Source organism: Sus scrofa, chromosome 13 (assembly GCF_054392235.1).
Source record: "Sus scrofa isolate SSC_HxYL_T2T_F1_AM1 chromosome 13, Sscrofa_HxYL_maternal_Yorkshire_Landrace_v2.0, whole genome shotgun sequence".
Lineage (NCBI taxonomy): Eukaryota > Metazoa > Chordata > Mammalia > Artiodactyla > Suidae > Sus > Sus scrofa.
The window spans coordinates 132,550,790-132,573,853 of NC_139395.1; the positions used below are offsets into that span (position 1 = coordinate 132,550,790).

Sequence of the window (23,064 nt, forward strand, 5' to 3'; positions counted from 1 at the left end):
TTGAAGCCACAGACAAAGTTTATTTGAAAACATAGTTTAAAATTGCACAAATATAAATACAATTGAATAGTGTGAAAAAGGGAAGGCATGCTTCCAACAATTGTACAAAAATACTACCTTAATCTCGGTACTTTGCAAATTATAAGCCAAAGGAGTAAATTAAACACATCAATATGATAGATTATTTTTATGGTAGTAATTTTATTTCAAAGAACACTGAAGGGAAATACTAAGATGAAGCCTTAATACCCAACAGTTGTGCTATGACATAATATTTCACTACATACACAGATATCATGTAGTATGCCAATAACTTTTAAGCCCCCGCCCCCACTGCCATTAATTTACTATATAGGTCATTTAATTTGGGTTGGTTTTAATTTAAAAACTCAATGTAAATATTTAAGGTTAAATTTTTTCTGTTATCTATTCAAGCTTATAAATGAAATCCCAGGATTTTAAACATTATTAAGCATAATAAGGAAGCATCACAGAAGAATTTGTCTTAAAGGATATTTTAGATTAGATATGCAATATCCATAGATATACAAAATATATAGAAATATCTTTTCTAAATAGTTAATAAATGCTTGTTATAGTTAGTAAAAAGTTTACTAAATTAATCAGGATTTTTTCTTCAACAGATGTAAACAAATTTGGGCAATGAAAATTGAAGAGGGTTTGGGTTAGATGATGTAGGGCATATTGGAAATGGTAAAAATTAGTTTCACTATATTTCTTTTATCCACTGGTAACATTCAGTCACAAACATGTGTCTCATGTGGCACAATCTTTTATGGTATTTTTTTATCTCAGTGGAAATGACAAACTACCTCATTGAGTGTGTCTATCCTCATTGAGTCCTTTGTGTGTCATAGAGCTTCCCTTTCCAAAAATTCAAAGCATAAAACCCCACACATCTTATCTGTGAGCAAAGAACTACCTCAATTCCTTTTTACATCTTATTTTGAGTGCAGGTTTCTAAAAGTGACCCAGTGGCCTGTCAGGATTTTGCGGTGACACTCTATAGCATGACAAGAGAGTTCTCTCTTGGAGAGAAGTCCTGAGAAAAACAGTTTTGAGAGTGGGGCACTTGTTTCCAGAGTGTATTATTTTGGCATTTCTGCAGAGGGTGTAGGTAGTAGAAACTTTATTCAAGGCAAAATACCACATGAGAGTTTGTTAAATCTCACACTTTAGTTTTCTGTGGTGGTGTTTTTTTTTTTTTTTTTCTCCTCAACTGTTCAGTGCTTGCACACAACAGTCTTGACTGTGTGTTTGGGGAATTCTATCTTGGAGCTCATGTGTTGGGAGGTTACAAGGGGGGTATGATTTGGTGATGAAGCTGTCACTAACATAAGATGCTCCCACTGTCTTAGCTTTGCTCCATTTCTGGTCTCCTTGTCTTATTTTTTCATAAAGCAGGGGCCACAGAAAAAGGCAGTGACAGGACTTTAGAGCTGGAGCTGAGTGATCATCAGATTACCTCAACTCTGAATTTTAGTGTTTTTAGAAATACTAAGTCCAGTTTCTCAAGGGATGTGGGCCCAAGTAGCCCACTTACCATACAAATAGGGCCATGTTGAGGACAATGGTGGGACAGACACCCCACACACTATATGACATTTGTGGAAATTAAGGCCCCATGTCCACTTTGTTTTATGATGGTTATCATGTACCTGATGTTACCCTGACCTCCCCACCTTACTTAGAAGGTATTTCTAATTCAGAAAAAGACTTGAAATATGCTATTCAGAATTTAGAACCCAAAACTATGCTGAGGCGATCAACATGGTTTTTGTTTAGTAGCATTCAGATACAGGGATTTTGTTTCTGTTTTGCATCTGTTGTGCCTCATCTGGGCTTTAAAAATTGTTTGGATGTATAAATATCTGGATCCCTCAGGGGATTAGTTTGGCATTGGCTGCAACACTGCATAAACCAGATATGTGAGTCTCTGTAAAGTTCAGTGTGAGAGCATGAAAACGATCTCAGGGATGGGATATTAAAAGCAAATAGAAAAACTGGAACACAAAGTTCATGAAAATGCTTCCTTGTTCAGAAGCAAGGAAAAATCAGCTAACCTATGAGACTTAATCATGCACTGGGTAAATTTACATTCAGTAAAGTTATCTTGCATGCTTTGGTTAATATTTGAGTAGGCAGATTTGCAAGTACTAATGCATGCATGATTTTGGTACCTGAGGTTATAGGTTTTACTTTTTAAAAACTGCCTTTTTACAAACCGTATGCCAGAGTTTATCTACAAACACTCTTTAAAAATATATAGACCTGTCTACTTCATAGTTCAAAACAGATTAATTTCAACCAGTTCTATAAATACTGAAATAAGGAAACTGTGTAGTAAAACCTGGAGAGGGAATAATTTTGAAATTATTATACAAAGTAGAAATCATGCATATGCGTGATTAATAATTTCTAAAACAGGAGACCTCAAAAAGATGGCACACGAATTAAGCCTTCGGAATACCCTGTTTCTACAATGCTTTTAGAAGCATTTCAAGCAATGAAACAACAACAATAACAACAACAACTAAAAGTATAGTGCAGCTTGGTGGAACTGATTCAGGAACAAATGAGGAAGGGACACAAAGTGACCATCTTGCTTTCTCTCTACTCCCAAGGAGCTCATAAAGTTTATGGTATGGGGTTTGGAGCTCCTGTTGTAAGTGGGACTAGCTATAGTTGTGTTCGAGTCTTGCATGTATAGCACAAATATACGAGAAAGATTTATCTAATATTAATATCCAGACATAGACCCAAGAATAACATATAGTTCTCTTTAAAGAAGAGAATGAAGAAAATGGCATTAAACTCTGAAAATGAGTGGGTCCTGGCCATTCCAACCCAGTTAAATGTGATGAACATGCCATTCTAGTTGAAACGCAGATTGACACAGAAAGCACAGCTCATAGTTTTCTATTAAAGTCTCCTGGTGGACAAGATCTGCCCTTTTTTCAAGGAATTATGAAGAGTGAGCTTGGGAGAAAGCAGAGGGAATGATAACCCAACATGATTGACCCAGTACGTGGATGCCTTACTTCTCCTTTGCCCCATCTCTCCACCTCCACCTCGCCATGAAGGTACAGAAGCACATAGAAGTAGCCCACTAGACATAGTTAAAACATACTGTGAAATTCAGCATCAATCACTGACTGCCTCTGCATTTTCATCCCATATACTAGTGAAATTGGTCCTCGAAAGTCAACATTTATGAAATTGGTCACTCTAAGAAAATAGTACCATCCTGTCAGATATCTTAGGCTTTTACTCAGGAATACAGGGAAAAAAAAGATACTCAAAGCCTTCCCAGAATGCCCCAGAAAGTAACCAAAGACACCCTACCCTTTCAAATGGAAAGGGTAATTTAAAAGACATTTCACACCAGGAGGCTAAGATGCCAAAAACAGTTCCGCCTGAAAAAATGTGTTATACTTAAAGCTGTGTGTAAATCCATGAAGTTACAACACTCCCTCACACCATATGCAAAAATAAACTCAAAATGGCTTAAAGACTTAAATATAAGACATGACACTATAAAATTCCTGGAAGAAAACATAGCCATTAACATTCTCTGACATAAATCACTCCAATGTTTTCTTAAGGTAAGTATCTCAAGGCAATAGAAATAAAAGCAAAAATAAACAAATGAGACCTAATCAGACTTACAAGCTTTTGCACAGCAGCAAAGGAAACCATCAACAAAATGAAAAGGCCCCCTGCAGACTGGGAGAAAATATTTGCAAATGATGTGACTGACAAGGGTTTAATTTCTAAAATATACAAAGAGCTCATACAACTCAATGACAAAAACAAACTAAAAACTCCATCGAAAAATGGGTAGAAGACTGAAACAGACATTTCTCCAACAGAGATATGCAGATAAGCCAGTAAGCACATGAAAAGACGCTTATCATTGCTAATTATTAGAGAAATACAAATCAAAACTATAATGAGGTATCACTTCACACTGGTCAGAATGTCCATCATCAAAATCTGCACGTAATAAATGCTGGAGAGGGTCTGGAGAAAAGGCAACCCTCTTACACTGTTGGCAGGAATGTAAATTGGTACAGCCACCTTGGAAAACTGTATAGAAGTTCCTCAAAAAAACTAAAAATAGAACTACCATTTGATCCAGCAATCCATTCCTGGGCATATACCGAGAAAAAACTTAAGTTGAAAAGATACAGGCACCCCTATTTTCACAGCAACACTACTTACAATTAGCCATGGCATATAAATAAATGTCTAGCAACAGATGAATGGATAAAGAAGATACATATATATAATGGAATACTACACAGCCATAAAAAGCATGAACAATGCCATTTGCAGCAACATGGGTGGACGTAGAGATTATCATACTAAATAAAGTCTGACAGAGAAAGACAAATACATGTGCAATTTAAGATAAGACACAAATCAGCATATCTACAAAACAAAAACAGACTCGTGGATATAGAGAACAGACTTGCAGTTGCCAGCATGGGGTATGCCAGAGAGAGAAGGATTGAGTTTGGGATTAGCAGATGCAAACTATTATATATAGGATGGACAAACAATAAGAACCTACTGTAAAGCACAGGGAACTATATTTACTATCCTATGATAAACTGTAATGGAAGAGAATATGAAAAATAATATATATATGTATAATTGAGTCACTTTGCTTACAGAAGAAATTAATGCAATATTATAAATCAACTATACTTCAATAAAAATTTAAAAATTGAGCCATGCTTAAAGATGTATACATTCTAAAATCTTGCTACTTAATTTTCAGTGGTGCTCTGACTTTTATAAACTTTCGCTCAATTTTTAGTAACCGTTTTTACTTAATTTTGTTAAGTATTATTGAAAATTTTCTTGGGCAATAATTCTGAACTTCTTGACATGTAACAGCCTATGAAAATCGTGGTTCTGATGGACAGTTGTATTAGAGAAAATCGTACTGAATGACCAGCAAGTTTCCAAATTATGATGGGAATGGAACATTGTCTACTCTCTAACACAACACTTTGAAGTTTGAAGTTACTTTGTATTCCAAAAGCAAAATAAAAATTGGGCTGCAAAATCTGCCACCACTTAGCAATCACCAAATTAAATCAAAATATCCTGCATTTACCCTACTGTCAGGCTTTAAATTTGTTACTGATCTCATGTAGGCAGGGCAGCAAGGCTAAGAAAGAAGGCTATTGCAAATTCAGTGGCTGTTCAAAGTCCAGAATGACATCATAAACAGAACACCTGTAATGTTGGCTTGTGATGGGTTATGCTGTCAGCTGGCCAGCCAGGAACTGCACAGGGACTGGGAGGAGGAAAACACAGAGAATGGATGCTATTATGTCAGGGATACTCAAGCAGGCAGCTGTCATGGTTTGGAGGCTGCCCCATGGTTTGGAGGCTTCAGGATTCTAAACTGCTAACGAATACCACCTATTCTTTAGAAAGTACTGTTGAGCCTTACTTTGCTTCTCAGACTGCAGGGAAGCAGCAGGCAGGCCATGACTGGGTTGTGACTCCTGCCCAACAGTGAATGCCTTAATGCTCCTGCTTCTGCTGGCCAGCTGGAGGCATCACCTGGCCCAAAGTGCGCTCTGACATGAAGAGAAAAGCCTGGTACCACCACAGTGCCCTCAGCTCTTTGTCTTTTTGAACTACAATAGGTTATGATGTATGGAAGCCTCAAGGACTTGTGATTTCATATGTTCTTGGTGCCCCTTCCTACCCTGGAGACTTCCAACATAACAGAAGAGTGGATTTCTACCTGTATCTAGAGGATTTCCACCTGTCTCAGCATGTGTGTACATTTCCTCTCCCCTCCCCAGTAGAAGCCAACTCCTCAGTCAATTAAACTCTTGACCCAAATGCTGTTTTGCATGGTACCTATAATCATGAGTGTAACCAGCCCTTACTGACTAAATGACATGAAGAAAAAGTTGGGATCAAAAAAGTGCTTTGGGGAAGATTCTGGAGGGAGGAAGGAGACACAATGAAGAACAAGACAACTTAGCAGGACAAATTACTGGAACTGGACATCAGGGAAATTATATTTGGGTTAGCATCTTGCAAACAATTTGTCTAATTCTTTAAAAAATGATGTCTTTCCAAATAATCACCAAACTCCCAACAGGCACAAAACACTGAAGAACTGAGTGGAATGTAACTGATTCAATAAGATACCACTGCCAGCAGAAAATTCCTGATACTTGAAAATGTTCAAAGTGAGAGGCAGGCATGCATCTTTCATATTAAACCGCTGACATTAGCCAGAAAATATTGATATTCTATCACTTAGAATGCAAAAGGGTGAGCAGTGCAGATGATGATGGAACTAAGAAAACACATAATCTTTAGAAGATGTTATTTATCATTCTTAAGAAATACTATTTAAAATATTAAGAGTTTAAAAGGAATGTTGATATGCAGGGCAGTTAAGAAAGCAAGGGAAAATATGATATTTAAACAAGCTAATATTAACTCAATACAAGTCACAATATCATCAAACTTTCTCCCTGCAGAGAATTTGTGAAGAGATGCGACCTTATCTCTTGTTTACGTTCATACAGTCCCAGAAAAGCATGTGAATAAGAAGATCTGTGTTTGACATATTTGCACCCTATACCATATCTGCTTTAAGAAAAACACTCCTTCAAAACCCTACACTATGAAAAACTATTTTCAGGAGTTTTTATTTGGTCCGTTGATCTAACAAAGCAGAGTTCTCAAATCTTTCACCCCCAAGTTAAAAATTGGAGCAACAAAACAAAACTCCAGCAAGGCATAAATAAGATATTAAAGTGCATATATATATACAGTCCCAGAAAAGTTTTGATTGGGAACAGCAAAAATTCCTAGTGCAAAAACTGCTTTTGCCAGCAAAGCTCCCTCTCTGGAATCAAAGGCTACAGTAAAAGTTAAAATTGGAACAGGTTTAAGCAATGCTTCTCTTCAGTCAGGAGTTAATATATGTGCATGCACCTTGGCCCACATTATGTTCAATCTGGTAAAAGAAGGAATTTCAGGGGACAGTTCAGAAATGGTCAGAATTCCCTGATCTGAGGCAGTGCTTTCTCCAGGTGTCCCATAAGCAAATTCCTTAGATATGTCATTAGTGGGGACAAAACCCCCAAAGAACAGACTTGCAATATGCTTGCAGCCTGGGAAGAGCGTTCACACACAGGTACTTTATCTTGGTTTGTCTTGTGTCTCTCAATTCTTTCGAGCCCGACCTTGACTCTAAATACAACATTTTGTGCTTTTGGATCTGAACAGAGACTGGGCATTGTCTGTAGGAATTCCCTTGGGTTATATCACCATGGCCTTTTGAACATCCGTTTTATCCTTTTTGGAATTCATAATGAAATAGTTTTGCATTTCTCAGTACAATTACACAGATGAGGGATTATTATTTTTTAATCTTTTCTTTTCCTTCAAGGATCCAAGTTGAAAGCTCTTAGGAGGACATCCAGGTCACCAAGATTAGCTGCCTGGAAGAGTTCCGGTTGGTCCATCAGAGAAAGGGCGATTCTGAGGGCAGCCCAGATATTCCCAGAGATTGCAGGATGAGGAACTTGTTGTTGATTCCTGCTCTTTCTTTGCAAACTGAGGGCTGTGAGAAAATTGCTGACCGCCTCTCTAAGGGGGTAGAAAAACAGACACTTAAAAATGCAACAGATTTCAGAGTTAGCCAACTTAAAAATAAAAAATTATCTTAGTCTAAAATCATAAAGCACTCCTCTGGTGTTTTGGAACATCGAATGAACAACTTTTTGATTCTCTCATTATCCATTTGTGAAAAGTCATTGTTAAGTACAGTGAAATTGGAAAGAAGATAGGAAAGCCAATTTTATTTTTGTTTATGTCACATTGGACAGGAAGAGTAATAGCAAAACCATCACTAACTCATTAATGTGTTTGATCTTCCCCTACTCCAGGAGTGATTGAAAGACTTGATACATTTGCAGATGTAATATAACCAGAGGGTGCATCATCTGGTCTTACTCAGCAACAAAATAGTTTAACTTTTCTCCTTAGTGATAGAATACAGGAGGCAGCCAGGGTTGAGTTGGGTTTGTTATCCAAGCACCTGGGGGCTTGAATCCCAGTATTTAGCCTTAGGCGAATCTCTTATCTTCACCAAAGCCTCAGTTTCTCCAGCTATATTGTTGGGAAAACATTAAGTCATTTTAAAACCTTGCTGTGAGGTGCAGATGAATCAATTTATGTGAAAGCTCCTATTACATTTGATTGATATTTTCCACGTGTGGTCTGGGGAACTCTGGGGATCAGTGAGGTCAAAATTATTTTTATAGTAATACTGAGATGTTATTTTACCTTTTCATTCTCATTTTCTCATGAACATACAATGGAATTTTCCAGCGACTATATAATGTGTGATACTCCAAATAGATTGAATGCAGAAGCAAGATAGTAAAGAAATTTGCAAAAATGAAAAAAAATTGCCACCCTTCTGACTAAACAGTTTGTTTTGGAGAATAATTATTTTCTGTAAAATATATAATTTATGTCAACATGTAATTATTATTTTCTTTTTACAGCTGCACCTGAGGCATATGGAAGTTCCCAGGCTATAGACTGAAAATGAGTGGTAACTGCCGGCCTATGCCACAGCCACAGAAATGCTGGATCCTTAACCCACTGAGTGAGGCCAGGGATCAAACCCGCATCCTCATGGATGCTGTGTCGGGGTCTTAACACGCTGAACTGCATTTTTGTTATTATTTTTAAATGAATCTTTTAAACTGTTCTCAGTTTAACTTCTAATATGGTAAATATTGATAGGTATCACCTGCATAAACAAAAGCCCCTTGAGGTTCTCTATAATTGTTAAAAGTGTAAAAGGGTCCTGAGAACATAAAGTCTGTGACCTTCTGAGTCACATGCTGTCTCAAGGGCTGGCTTCTCTGGCCCATGACTGTGCTGGGCTGCTGGTGTGCCCAGGGTACTTGCTAGGATTGCCCTCTTCAGCAATCCTGTCACCTGGAGCCTGTGTTGTGTATCTGACAAACTAGTCTTGGCCAAGAATGATGCCTCTTTCAATTTGTATCTTCTTAACTCTTCTTGAAAGCTTTTCACATTTGACCTCATTTAATCCTATAAGATAGTCACTGTTACGCATCTGGTGGGAAACCTTATGGAAAGCAAGGCTGGATTTCTGATTCCAATGCATATGATCCAGGTATTTGATCACCTATATTGTTAGATCTGCCCAGAAGCAAAGGGCAGTTGGGAAACGGTTGTGCTGTATGCAGCAACCTGGGTCCTGGGAGGGAGTGGGGGTTCTCATTACCCCTCTTCTGGTGAGGGGGACTTAAAACAGATGCTTACAGTGACTAGTTTTGGAGGCCCTTTCTGGCTTCCTAGGCATAGGGTGGCAGCTTGAATGACAATGACTCAATTTCCTCTCATCATCCTAGGCCTGTAAGGACTCTTGGGGGGAAGGAAGATGCTGGGATTCCCTCCTGCAAGGCTGCTCCCACCCTCGTGGGTGGCAGTGGTCTCTGGGCACTGTGGAGAATAACAGACTAGTCTATTTGTTAGCCTGTCAAGCAACTCAAGGTTTTCCCCAGGAAGATAGTCTAAACCTGTTCCCCAACTTTGGAACTCAGAGTCCTTTCGGGGGACTCAGAAGACTGTACATGTACACATGTGAATAGTTTTCAAATGTCTAACATATATGAATGAATAAGTTTAAATTGTTTTCAATGTCATGATTAATAAAAAGCACATACATTTAAAAGCAGTCTTCATTTTTAGTAGCTTTCCCTCTTTATATTAATAGTATATTATCAACAGGGATGGGGATTTATGTTTTCATTAAAAAGGGTTCTCACTTTTAAAAAGGTTAAGACTCTTTGCTCTAAGTTCTGCTGTGAAACTCCTACTGACAAAAGGGCAGCATTTTAAGCTCCATCCAAGTTTCATGCCAACAATTTCCTCTCCTTATTTCAGCTGTGTGCAGTATGGGGGGAGGCTTGTCTTTGACTCTTTATAGAACAGGTGAGATGACAAACAGAGCATGTTATAGCTACATTCACAGACACTTGCACTTCTTGAGGGACAAGTTCCAAGACTGGTGGAAACGGAAGCACTGGACCAGCTCCTGGCTTTCTTCTGGGCCACATCTCTATTAGGGGTTGTTTTTCCTAGGTATCCACTTATATCTCAAATGAAACTTACTTTCAGAATGCATTTCAGATTTATGTTTCACTTTGTGGTCTTTTTTTCTCAGGAGAAACTGTTTATCACTTCACAAGATTTCCCATATCCAACGTGACAATAAGAGACCTACAAAGTCTTGCCAAAACACTTTGCTACTCCAGTGTCTAATTGATCAAAATGGACAAATTTAGCAAATGAGAATACGGGATGCATAGTTAAATTTGAATTTCACGTAATCAATGAGTAATTTTCAGTAAAAGTATGTCTCATGCATTATTTGGGAAATACTTATCTAAAAACATGTTTTCTGAGCAGTCTGCATTTTATCTGACAACCTTAAAATTGACTTGCTCTTGTACAGGAGACTTTCTGCTTGAGATTGCAAATTCACATCGCAACAAAGTTTGTCCGTTTCTACCTCTTATGGACTTTTATTCCTACAAATTGTGACCCATACTGAGTCTTACATCTGTGAATGTCAAGAAAGTATTTTATTGGCTCCTCAAGTATTTTTTCTACAGTAAGATGTTACAATTAAAACTCATCTGGAAGCTTTGGAAAGGCAGCTGCTAGCATATAAATCAATGAAGTTATAACACTCCCTCACACCATACACAAAAATTAAACTCAAAATGCCTTAAAGACTGAAATATAAGATTACTATAAGAAATATAGAGTTACTATAAGAGAATACAGGCCAGACTTTCTCTGACATAAATTATACCAGTTTTTCTTAGTTCAGTCTCCCAAAGCAAAAGAAATAAAAGTAAAAGAAATCAGGAGTTCCTGTCATGGCACAGTGCTTAACAAATCCGTCTAGGAACCATGAGGTTGCGGGTTCGATCCCTGGCCTTGCTCAGTGGGTTAAGGATCCGGTGTTGCTGTGAGCTGTGGTGTAGGTCTCAGACGAGGCTTGGATCCCGAGTGGCTGTGGCGTAGGCCAGTAGCTACAGATCCGATTAGACCCCTAGCCTGGGAACCTCCATATGCTGTAGGAGTGGCCCTAGAAAAGGCAAAAAGAACCCCCCCCCCAAAAAAAAAGAAAAAAAGTAAAAGACATCAAATGGAGCCTAATCAAACTTACAAACTTTTGCACAACAAAGGAAACCATCAATAAAATGAAAAGACAATTATAGAATGGGAGAAATATTTGCAAATGATGTGACAGACAAATAGCTTATACACTTCAATATAAAAAACCCCAAACAACCCAATTGAAAAAGGGCAGAAGACTGAAACAGACATTTCTCCAAAGAAGGCACACCGATGGCCAACAGGCACATGAAAAGGTGCTCAACATTGCTAATTGTTAGAAAAATGCAAATTAAAACTACATGAGGTATCAGATCACACAGATCAGAATGGCCATCAAAAAGTCTACAAATAATAAATGCTGGAGAGGGTATGGAAAAAAGGGAACTGTTGGTGGGAATGTAGATCAGTGCAGCCACCATGGAAAATAATCTGGAGGTTTCTTAAAAACTAAAAACGGAGTTACCATACGATCCAGCAATCCTATTCCTGGGCATATACCCAGCTAAAACTCTAATTTGAAAAGAGACACGCACCCTAAGTTTCACTGTGGCACTATTTACGATTGCCAAGGCATGGAAGCAACCTAAATGTCCATCAACAGATGAATCGTTAAAGATGTGGTACACACACACACACACACACACACACTGGAATACCACTCAGCCATAAAAAAAACATGAAACAATGCCATTTGCAACAACATGGATGGACCTAGAGATTATCATACTAAATGAAGTTGGTCAGACAAAGACAAATATGATATCACTTACCGGTGCAATCTAAAAAAATGAAACAAATGAACTTATTTACACAACAAACAGACTCACAGAAACAGAAGGCAAATTTATGGATAACAAAGGGGAAAGGTCGGGGGGAGGAGTAAATTAGGAGTTTGGGATTAACAGATATACACTACTATACCTAAAATAGATAAACAACAAGGTCCTACTGTATAGCACAGGCAACTATACTCCATATCTTGTAATCTAGCATGGACAAGAATCTGAAATACATGTCAATTTCTTTGCTGTATACCAGAAACTAACACAACATTGTAAATGAGTTATACCTCAATTTTTTTTAAAAAGGCCTCCTTTAGTTGAATTCAATATGTCTAGGTGTACATGCATACATATGCATTTATTGGAGTTCCCGTCGTGGCGCAGTGGTTAACGAATCCGACTAGGAACCATGAGGTTGCGGGTTCGATCCCTGCCCTTGCTCAGTGGGTTAACGATCCGGCGTTGCTGTGAGCTGTGGTGTAGGTTGCAGACGCGGCTCGGATCCCGCGTTGCTGTGGCTCTGGCGTAGGCCAGTGGCTACAGCTCCGATTCGACCCCTAGCCTGGGAACCTCCATATGCCGCGGGAGCGGCCCAAGAAATAGCAAAAAAAAGAAAAAAAAAAAAAAACCAAAAAAAACCATATGCATTTATTTACATCTCTATTTGTTCCAAAAAAGGACCTAAAGTGTCATAAAATACATATACACAACAAACCTAGTTAAGTGAATAAAGGGAGTAAAGATTAAATCAGAGTAGGGAAATCAAAGGAAATCAGACAGAACCAAGAATGAAGTTAGTATATGAAACAGACATCATCAGGCTGATGCAGAGAGGCTGCACAGATTTGACAGTGGCCCTTTGTGCAGCTGATGTTAAGAGGGCCTCTACAGGGAGTCATCTCACAATGTCCACAAAATAAAACAAACCGGTTGCTCAGGAGTCACTCAGCTATTCTTGGTTTGAGCTGAGTAACATCCTCTTAGGGGATAGAGTGTAATCCAAGTGACTAATGTTCTTTCTAAGATCCTTTTAGTATAAATGCAGCAACTATTTTCTAAAGCTTCAATATTTGCCAGTGGCATAATGCTCTAATGCAGTTCAGAACCAGCAATTCTTCAGATGTCAAAGAGTGCAAGCCAGTTACATAGCTCTCTCACGCCTTATTTAGTAATAGTGATAATGATGATGGTAATGATAATACTCATAATAATGCCTACTAAGTATCAAACATCTGCTCTGTGCTAGCCAATTACATTTAACCTGCATAAAAATCCTGCAGGACAGATATTATTATCTCTCTTTTTTAATGCAAGTGAAGAAATTGAGGCTCAAAATTATGTGTCCAGAATCATATAAATGGCATAGCTGTGATTTAAACCCAAGCCTGTCTGAATTCTAAAAGCCTGGCTCTTTCTGAGAATGAGAAAGGACTTAACATTTTTTGTGGAGTTTGACATTAATGTGTTATTTCTAGTTATAAAAGTAACTCCTGCTCATTTAGAAAATAGAAAAATATAGGAAAAGAAAGAAGAAAAAATCACCCAAACTTATTTTATGTAAAAGAAATAAAGGTCATTTATGGTCTGTGTTGATGGGCAACTAACAGAGGATATAGACCTGAATGATAATGAGGAGTCACGAGAGGAGAAAGACATTTCAGACTCTCAACCCAGTGTTTAAATTTTTTCCTTTTTAAAATAAACTAACTTTACCAGTAAATTAGGTTTAGGAAACCTCAATTCTTGATTGCACTTTGCCAGAAAAGTGATCTGGAGACTTGAGTCATTTTGCTGTGTCCCCTTGTCCTACCCACCATGTTTTTTTTTTTTTTTTTTTTTCCTTACTTGGGAAATGAAGGCTTGGACTGCTTATGTTTCTCAGAGATTTGTCCCTTAGGTGTTAAAAAGCCAGACAACTTGTCCTAACTCCAAATCAAATCAAAATCTCTGGGAGAGTGGTCTAGGAATCTACCTTTCACTAGAGGCCCAAATGGATGCCAAAGACTGGGAAGCATGGAAGCAAACTGTTTTTGTTTCTACAGACCTCAGGATTCAAAGGTCTGAAATTTACCTTTAAACAAGAGGAAGAGATTACAAAAGGAGGTATTTTTACTGGAAAACAACCTTTCAGACCCTTGAACTCCAGCCCCGAGCCTGGAGTTGTCAGCCTGCTGCCATACTTCACCTGTAGGCGCCCAGGTTGATGCAGCTTATCCCTAGGTTGTATCTGGACCGGATGAAGCCAGGCTGAATCTCCAGTGCTCGTGTGTAGGCTTCCACAGCTTCCTCACTGCGGTCTCCGTTTGCCAGGGTTGCCCCGAGACGGTTCCATAATGAATAGTCCTGACGACAAAATCAGAGCTAATAACTCGTACATGCAGACAGAGTGACAGAGTATTCCCCTATTTCCTGCAGAAGACAGGTGAGAGCTCAAAAGTATCCAGTGCTCATGGACAAGGACCAGGACTGGTGAATTACTCAAAGATCTTTAGGACAACCCTCTGAAATGGCTTTCATTTGGCAAAGAGCACTACCACTTGATGTTGTCAGGCAATTCATATTTCTATTTTAGGTACTTGAGTATTAATAGCTGCTGTGGCATATCATTAGTACTCATTACTTTAAACCACTGGATGCAGGAAAATAAAGTATAGCTGAAACGCATAACATATAGTCTGTGAAAATTTATTTTTAACAGAAAACCTTATGGTTTCTTCCTATACACTTACCTCTGGCCGAACAGTTAAGGCAGCATTAAATGCATCTATTGCTCTATTAAATTCTCCGCTCAGGTGGAACAGCACCCCCAGGCCTGTCTGGAGATCTGGGTCGATCATATCTCCATTTTGGTGGGCGGCTTCCAGATATAATTCCTTCACTCCTTCCAGAACAGAGCTACAAGGTAAACAACTTAGCTTTGTAATCCAAATAGTCTAAACATAAGTGATTTACTGTCATGTTCTCTGTTCCAGAAGAACATTCTATACTGGAAAAATCTTGCTTAAAACAGCTTAATGAGAGGAGTAGGAATACTGTATGTTAAAAATACCTGCTGATTTTCATGAAATATTTTGTTGTATGCAGCTAAGACTGCTAAGTAAGGTTTTCACAAGGAGAGTTCCACTGACCCTATGATGCTGATGTGGAAAAGCCCAGGGCTAAGCTTCCAGGGCTTCAGTGAGAAAGAATGTAACAGCACAATTTAGTCCCAGAATAAAGGACTTTTCTTTTCCTCCATACTTAATTCTTAGGCTTACAAAACTTGGCACATTGGTATTTACTATAACTTATTTTAGGTTAATTATATGTCCAAAGCATTTGGCTTGGATACATGGCACTCAGATAAACATCTATGAGCGTCCACAATATAGGTCATGTGTTCAAAGTTTAGCTCTGTTCTCAGCATCAATCTTTGTAATCAGTGCTGCCCTTCCAGCAGAGTGCTGTCCTACAAACCATCCTGAAATGAGTGGTGGTGGAGCCCTGAGGCTTGCTAATTGCCCTGAAGATGATTAACTGTGTACAGGGATATAATATAATGAGAAGGATACCTATCAACTGGAGACTTAGACATTCGCCGGGTGAGGCCTGGAGAACTCTTCTTGCTCTTCACAAGGTATTTATACTTGGGATTTTGCTTAATCCAGTTCTTTAAGGCTTCACAGGCATCCTGCTGATGGCCAGTGTTAGTGTAACTCACAGCCAAGGCCATCAAAGCTTTTAAGTTGTTGGGCTGCAATTCTAAGCACCTGAAAGAAGGTAAAATAAAAGCCAATGTCAAATTTTTTGGAGCCAGAATCAGTTCTAAACAGTTCTTTAGAAAACTTGAAGTTTTTATTAATTAAATGGTGCAAAAGCATTGCTTAAGTTAATGCTAAGGCTCTGGAAAATACCATATTTATCTAAATGAAATTGAGACCTATGCACATTTTTAAGAAAGTTAAAACTCAGCCTGATAAGAGCTAGGTTTGGTAATTTTAAGGAAATGGTTAAAAAGTATAGAACACATGCTAATCCCTGCAGGTAATTTATTAGTAGTTAGTTTATCTAATGAGAAGTAGGGAATAGCATTATTTTAATGCTGCTCTACTATCAATTTATTAAATGTGTCTTATCCACAAAGAAAACTGACTTGAACTGAATTTAGACATTCAGAGATGAAATAACACAGAGTGTTTCTAAAAGGAGGGGGCATTCTCCATTTTTCCAGACTACTGATGTTGGTTTGGAAGGCACAGGCTATAGTTTCTGTCCTTCCTGCTATTCCACTGGCCTCTTGCAAGGGCTTATCAAACTCTGATGTACATAAGAATCACTGTGGGATCTGTAAGATGAAGATTCTAATACAGTGGGCTTTGGAGGGTGGGCTGAGGCTATGCAGGTGTGACAAGCTCTCAGGTAATGTGGACGCCGGGAGTTCCTGGATAGATTTTAATTAGCAAGCTCTAGTTCTTTAGGAAGAGATTTTATAATATATATAAATATTTATTTGTAGGAAAGAAAATGAAGAAAAAAGTGAAAATCTATCTGGTAAGGGCTATTTTTCCAGGATTTTTTAAAATAGTTGCTTTATAATGTTCTGTCAATTTCTGTTTTATGGCAAAGGTTCCAGGGTTTAAACAGGTGCTCTAATCAAGTAAGATGTGATGCTACATCCACCCAAAGTAGTCTAGACCTTTAGTCAGGGGCTCAGGATGCTGAAACTATCTTAGGAGATTCTCCATAAACGCATGAAGATAACATTACATTGAGATTATTTTGAGTATATTTTTCCTGGAAAAAAAAAGCTTTCAGAGTCTGTAGAAGGCTAGAAAGTTAAAAAGGAACTATTGGTTCAGTGAGTCTATTTTTTGACTGCTTTTGACCTAGATTCTTTTGTGCCAATGAAGGTCAATTTGTAAATGGTAAAATACTGCAAAATTTAGGAACATGATTTCTTCATAAGTTCTTGTTTTCTAGAGCTAAGTTATATGTGGCATCTCGGCACTTATCCTGGTCAAATGCTTCACAATGTACTTAAGGGTCAAAAGACAAATCTGAAACAAGAGTCCCTTAATAAATTTCCAGTAAGCCCATGATTTTGCACTTAGCTTCATCTACCTCTGGAGGGCGACAATAGCTGCTTGTTCATTCTCATTCTCTGCCTGGGTTATCCCAAGGAACTGCCATGCCTACAAAAAAACAACCAATGTCAACATCGCAGGAGGAAGATTTAGTTGGTGTTTACATGGGACAGATTCCTCTGTGCAGAGCAACCTGTCTTGGATGTGAGAGTCTTGTAAGAGGGAAAAATATCACATGCGTTTCTTCAATCAAACTGTGACATCCGGGCCAAGAGTCATTATTTACAAACTCTCAGTATTTATTCTCTCTGTGGCCCATGGAAACCTCTGAGTTTGAGATTTCATGATACTAATATCTTAAAACCAAAAGATAAATGTATAAAAACTGTGCATTTGTCAGGAAACGAGGTAGAAAAATAACTCAGAAATGTAGCTAAATAGTCTAAAGTTTACAATAAAGACTCTTGAGACATAGAAAATGAAATTAGTTGGTATAAATGAAAGAGTCAAGCAGTTCTTAGAAGTGATAACAGGAAATTTAGGAACTAGGGGAAACAAAACAAAATGGACCCCTCTACAACATGTCCACCACTTAATATAATCCGTTTTAAAAAGCATAAAAGACATACAGTGCAATGTGACACATACATAATTTTATAGTGTACATTTACACCTTATATTACTTTATCAGAACTTTCATGTTTTTATAAAATCCCCTACTTATAATTTTTAATTTAAATTTTGTTTAATGAATATCCCATTATTCCCTCAACCAATTGGCTTATGGCTGTATGTTGTATCCAGTCCTTTGCTATTGTCATCAATGTGAAGAATATTTTCAAGCAGAGAATGTTTTTCATATCTGGAATGAAAAATTTTAATGTAACAAATTTCTACTTATATACTTACAATAACAGTAATTCTCATATCATTACAAGAGCAATATGCATCAATAAAACCTCTTGCTACACACCATTGTCCTAAAATTTGCTGGGATGTATTGGACTCTTAGGGATTTCAAAAGGTTTGCATAACTGTCCCACCTTTGATAATTGATGCTATGAACATTTTAAAGTGAAACTGTATAAAAATAGGAGTTCCCATTGTGGCTCAGTGGTTAGTGAATCTGACTAGGAACCATGAGGCTGTGGGTTTGACCCCTGGCCTTGCTCCGTGGGTTAAGGATCTGGCGTTGTCCTGAGTGGTGGTGTAGGTCCCAGACTCGGCTTGGATCCTGCATTGCTGTGGCTGTGGTGTAGGCCAGCGGCTATAGCTCTGATTTGACCCCTAACCTGGGAACCTCCATATGTTGCAGGTGCAGGTATAGAAAAGACAAAAAGACAAAAAAAAAACCCCAAAAACCTATATAAAAAATATAGCGTCATCTTAAAGTGCTGTAAAAATTGTGTTGGCTTTTCCCCTCATAGGTTATTACACATACCATATAAACTCAAAATACTGATTATCCCTCCCTGCTCCCCCATGGATATCAGTGATTCTTTTTAATCTTTCAAACATATACGGAGCAGCATCTATTTTGATTTCATCTTCCATACATCTTAGAATGCTTTTTAAGAAACGATTGATGAAACTATCTTCCTCTGGGGGCATCTTCCTCTCCTTTGGGTGTGGTGTCATTTTCACTGTTCACAGACCATCCATTATCTTAGCCTCGGGGTCTCCATTGATTTAAAAGCCCTGGGTCCTTGACCAAGATCCATTAATTACCAAGTGTTCTCATTTTCTCAGTTATGAATCTGGGATAATAATGTATACTCTTTTTTTTTCCACTTCTCAGGGTGGTTGTGTCAAATGATGTATATGAAAACACAGAGCATTTAGAAATGTAATATGACATTATTTTGTTGGTGGGGGGGATTGTCGTTTCCTATTGATGAGATGACTTTCTCTTCTACAATGATAGATCTTTTAAAAATTCCAACATTTTGTTTCAGAATTCCAACTCTCAAGTCAATTATTTCTTAGTCATTTTGACTAACAAGATAGTAGGGGCTTTCACTAGTAATCAGTTTACTTGTTCTTTCTATACAAACTAAGTATAACTGATAATAATAATGAAGGTTAAATATTGATGCGCCAGGCACTGAACTATTTCATTTGCATGTACTAATTTAATCCTCATAGCACCCAATGAGATAGTTACAATTGTGATTTCTATTTTATATGCAAGGAAACTGAAGCTTAGAGGGTTTAAATGGCTTGTCTCAGATAACATGGCTCCTGGCTAACGAGTGGTAGCGCAGGGATTTGAACCCACATGGTTAGGATAGCAGAGCCTAAAAGCTTAACCACTATTCTGTACTGCCTGCTCAGCAGTGCATATAAATTTCTTCAAATTCCTCTGGGAATATCCCTTATATGATGTTTCCTGAAAATTATCCACAAACTAAAAAAGAAGCCTTTATACCTGGCCAGTATCTTATTATAGGTATTTGTAGGCTGGGAAACTTAGTGAACCAAGATAAAACTGTTGCAGCCTCTTTGGTGGTCTCCCAGCCTCCATCTCCAATCACCTTCCTGTCTCAGAGAAAGGGGCTTTTCTAACATGCAAATCTGATTGTGTCTGTCTCTCCCCTAGGTGGTTCCCCAAGGCTTTTAGAATGAAGTTCAAACTCTTGCCTATCTCTTCTTGCCTCCTCTTCTGCCATTGTCTCTTCCTCTCTCCCCACAGACCCAAAGTTTCATGTCCTTCGGCCCCACAAGCCATTCCCTCTTAATGACAGCTGGACTCTCCTGCAGTTTTTAATCCTTTCCTTCAAAACTCAGCTTTGGATTCACTTGTGGCGGGTGGCTGGGTCAGATGCCTTGCTCTCTGCTCTCCTAGCATCCTGTGCAAACTCTGACATTGCTTTTATTACATTGCACTGAGGTATTTACTTGTCTTTCAGACTCATCATGCATCTGTCCTTTCAACTCTTTGAGCCTCCAGGTTGGTGGTGGTTGTTTTTCATTTCTTGTTCCCACCCTTTCTTTTTTGAGCATCACAGGCACTGAAGATTTGGTTAGAAAGTAAATACTTATTTGATAACTTTCAAATACATATCAGACCAAGCCAGGTTAATTCCTTTGGGGACCTTTACTTGGTGGAAAACGCCACCCAGCAGAGTCCTGTGCCACCCACTGCCCCTTGTTGGCACAGGAGGCCCCTTTCTGAGCCTGGCAGGATGAAGGGAAACAACACCTCTGCATCTGCGGGGTCCTGAAGAATTGCTGCCTCCATGAAGAGGATGGTGACTGGCAGGTCCCCTTCTTTCAGCCTTTTCAAGCCTTCTTCAAATGCTCCAGGCCAGTCCTTGAAGGGATTTTCAGTGTGAAAGTAATATCCCTATAACACAGAGAGGGGCCAACACAGATCTATGGATTTTTCTCTTCATGGTTATATTCAATCAGTTCATTTTGAATTTGAATTTAATTCATTTTATTTATTTACATTAATTTCAATTAAATTTCAATGGTTTTTTTCTTATTATGACTGTAGAACATTTTCATTCTGGAAATGTTAGATCATATTATTTTATCATCAAATAATATAAAAAGAAACTAAAAGTTACCCATAATGTCCCAACCTAAATATGATCATTGCTAGTATTCTGGTTTGTTCTTCTTCTCTCTTTTTTTTTCTTTTTAGGGCTGCACCCATGGCATATGGAGGATCCCAGGGTAGGGGTCTAATCGGAGATACACCTGCCAGCCTATGCCACAGCAACACCAGATCTGAGCTGTGTCTGTGACCTATACCACAGCTCACAGTAATGCCAGATCCTTAACCCACCGAGCGAGGACAGGGATTGAACCTGCAACCTCATGGTTCCTAGTCAGATTCATTTCTGCTGGGCCACTACAGGAACTCCACTATAGAACTCTTTGTTGTTCTGATTTTTTTTCTTTTTGTTTTAGCCATTTCTTCCCAAGATTTAAAAAATACTGACTTCCGGGATATCTTTTTGCTAAATGCTGCCACTCATTCCCTTGAAATGTTAACACCACATACTGTACTTCTGTTTATGTACAGTGGCCCTTTGGAAGGCTACAAATTACTGTAATATCTAAGGCTTTTTTCGCCTTTTACTTCTCAGATCAGTTTTTGCCCCACTGGAAGGGCTATATCTCCCCACAAAGAATGCATGTTTTAAAGTTATAGATCTTTTATTGCAAAAATTTATCAGAATGTACAAATAATCTTCTAGTATTTTTTATGAGAATATAAATTAAATCAATATGCTCATACTACATACGTAGGTTTGTAGCTTAAAATCCAGTTTTACTTATTAAAACTATATTATGCTAAAAATTAGCCCTCTTTTGATGGAATTTATTTTCAATTTTTTTTGTTAACATAAATGAAGCTACAGTGAAAGCCTCATGCTCAAAACTTTGCATATGACTATTACCTCAAGATAGACTTCTAGAAGGATTTCTTAGGCTAAAGACTATGAACTATTTGAGGCCCTTGATATACATGTAGTTGAACTGTTTTTGAGAGAGTCTGTCCCGACTTAAACTCACATCAGAAATAGCAGAGCTTCCCCTCGTGGCTCAGTGGTTAATGAATCTGACTAGGAACCATGAGGTTGTGGGTTCGATCCCTGGCCTCACTCAGTGGGTTAAAGATCCGGCGTTGCTGTGAGCTGTGGTGTAGGTTGCAGTCGTGACTCAGATCTCGAGTTGCTGTGGCTCTGGCGTAGGCTGGCGGCTACAGCTCTGATTAGACCCCTAGCCGGGGAACCTCCATATGCCTCCGGAAGCGGCCCTAGAAAAGGCAAAAAGACAAAAAAAAAAAAAAAAAAAAAAAAGAAAAATAAATAGCAGAGCTATCATCTGTTGCAACCTTGGTAGTGGGTTATCATAATATCCTTCCAGTTTATAGATATAATTAAGCTATCTGTTGATGTCTAGTCTAAGGTTTTTAAACACATCACATGGAGACCTTCATTCTCCACAGAGACCTTCATTCTCCACAGGTGCTTAGAAAGACAAAACCCTTTGTCAAAATCCAAGGGATATGACCAAGCTTATGTAATGATGATGAGGCCCTGGGAGTGGGGAGCTCAGGGCCCTCGGCCATCCCTCCCTCAGATGCACGGATTATAGCCCAGAAAGTGCTGTTCCCCATCAATGTTCTCTCTTCTCACTTACTCTCAGTTTCTTTGTGGAAAATATAATGATTTTTAATGAGATGGTTGTTCTGATTTTATGAGATTGCCTGGCCTACTGTGGGACAGAAAATACTGGATGGAGGAAGACATTTTAATGATGACATAGATTGCTAATCCCTGAAGATCAGAGACTGTTCATCAAAGTCCCTGCTGTTGAGAGCAGAAGAAACACTCCGTAAATATTTGTTGAGTTGAACTAAGTATCATGGAAGTTATCCAAAACTGAGTATGACTGAGAATTCCTCCACCACGAAAAAACTATAACATATACGTATACACCTATTCCCTGTGTAAGAAAATTCCACATCTTTTTCTTTCAAGTCATTTAAATTTATTTCTCAAGCGTTTTCTTTTTTCAAGTGTTTTTAAAAGCATAAGTCCTAGAGCGACTGAGACTAAATGGATAATCTGGCTGATTATTCACTGTACTCACACAATTGCAGGAGCTCTTATCAGGGGGAATGTTTCTGAGGAATCTCCTTGGGACTTGACCTGGTTGTGTGAAGGGCATCACTCCCACTAAGTTCTTTGCCAGCTGCAGAAAGCCCACCTGTGAACTACAGCCCTAAGTCCCCTCTCACTCTCCTGTCCATTGCTATCACTTCTGTTAGCTCATCCACACAGCTCACATGACAAACTGACAAAGCATATTGTGGGATTAGCCCAGTTCTTATTCTAACCTACGCTCAGTATTAGTTTAGTAACTGGCCAGCCATCAGGATCCAAGTTCTGGTTGGCTGCCAAATGGTCTGTCTTAATATTGATAAAAATAAGGGTATCCATTCCAGCTTTGCTGCT

At 38.4% G+C, this 23,064-nt stretch overlaps 1 protein-coding gene across 30 annotated transcripts in view; it reads right to left on the minus strand.

The window, feature by feature from the left end:
* PEX5L (peroxisomal biogenesis factor 5 like) overlaps window positions 1–23,064 on the minus strand; it is a 782,439-nt gene continuing 759,375 nt past the window's right edge. For all 30 annotated transcript variants that reach the window (XM_084990388.1, XM_003132551.7, XM_005670010.4 and 27 more), the window contains 6 exons: window positions 20,292–20,435; window positions 17,127–17,197; window positions 15,578–15,775; window positions 14,756–14,921; window positions 14,212–14,369; window positions 1–7,662 (listed from right to left, as the gene is read on the minus strand). In XM_084990388.1, coding sequence (XP_084846514.1) covers window positions 7,458–7,662; window positions 14,212–14,369; window positions 14,756–14,921; window positions 15,578–15,775; window positions 17,127–17,197; window positions 20,292–20,435 — 942 coding nt within the window. In that variant the 3' untranslated portion in view covers window positions 1–7,457. The remainder of the gene's footprint in view (window positions 7,663–14,211; window positions 14,370–14,755; window positions 14,922–15,577; window positions 15,776–17,126; window positions 17,198–20,291; window positions 20,436–23,064) is intronic.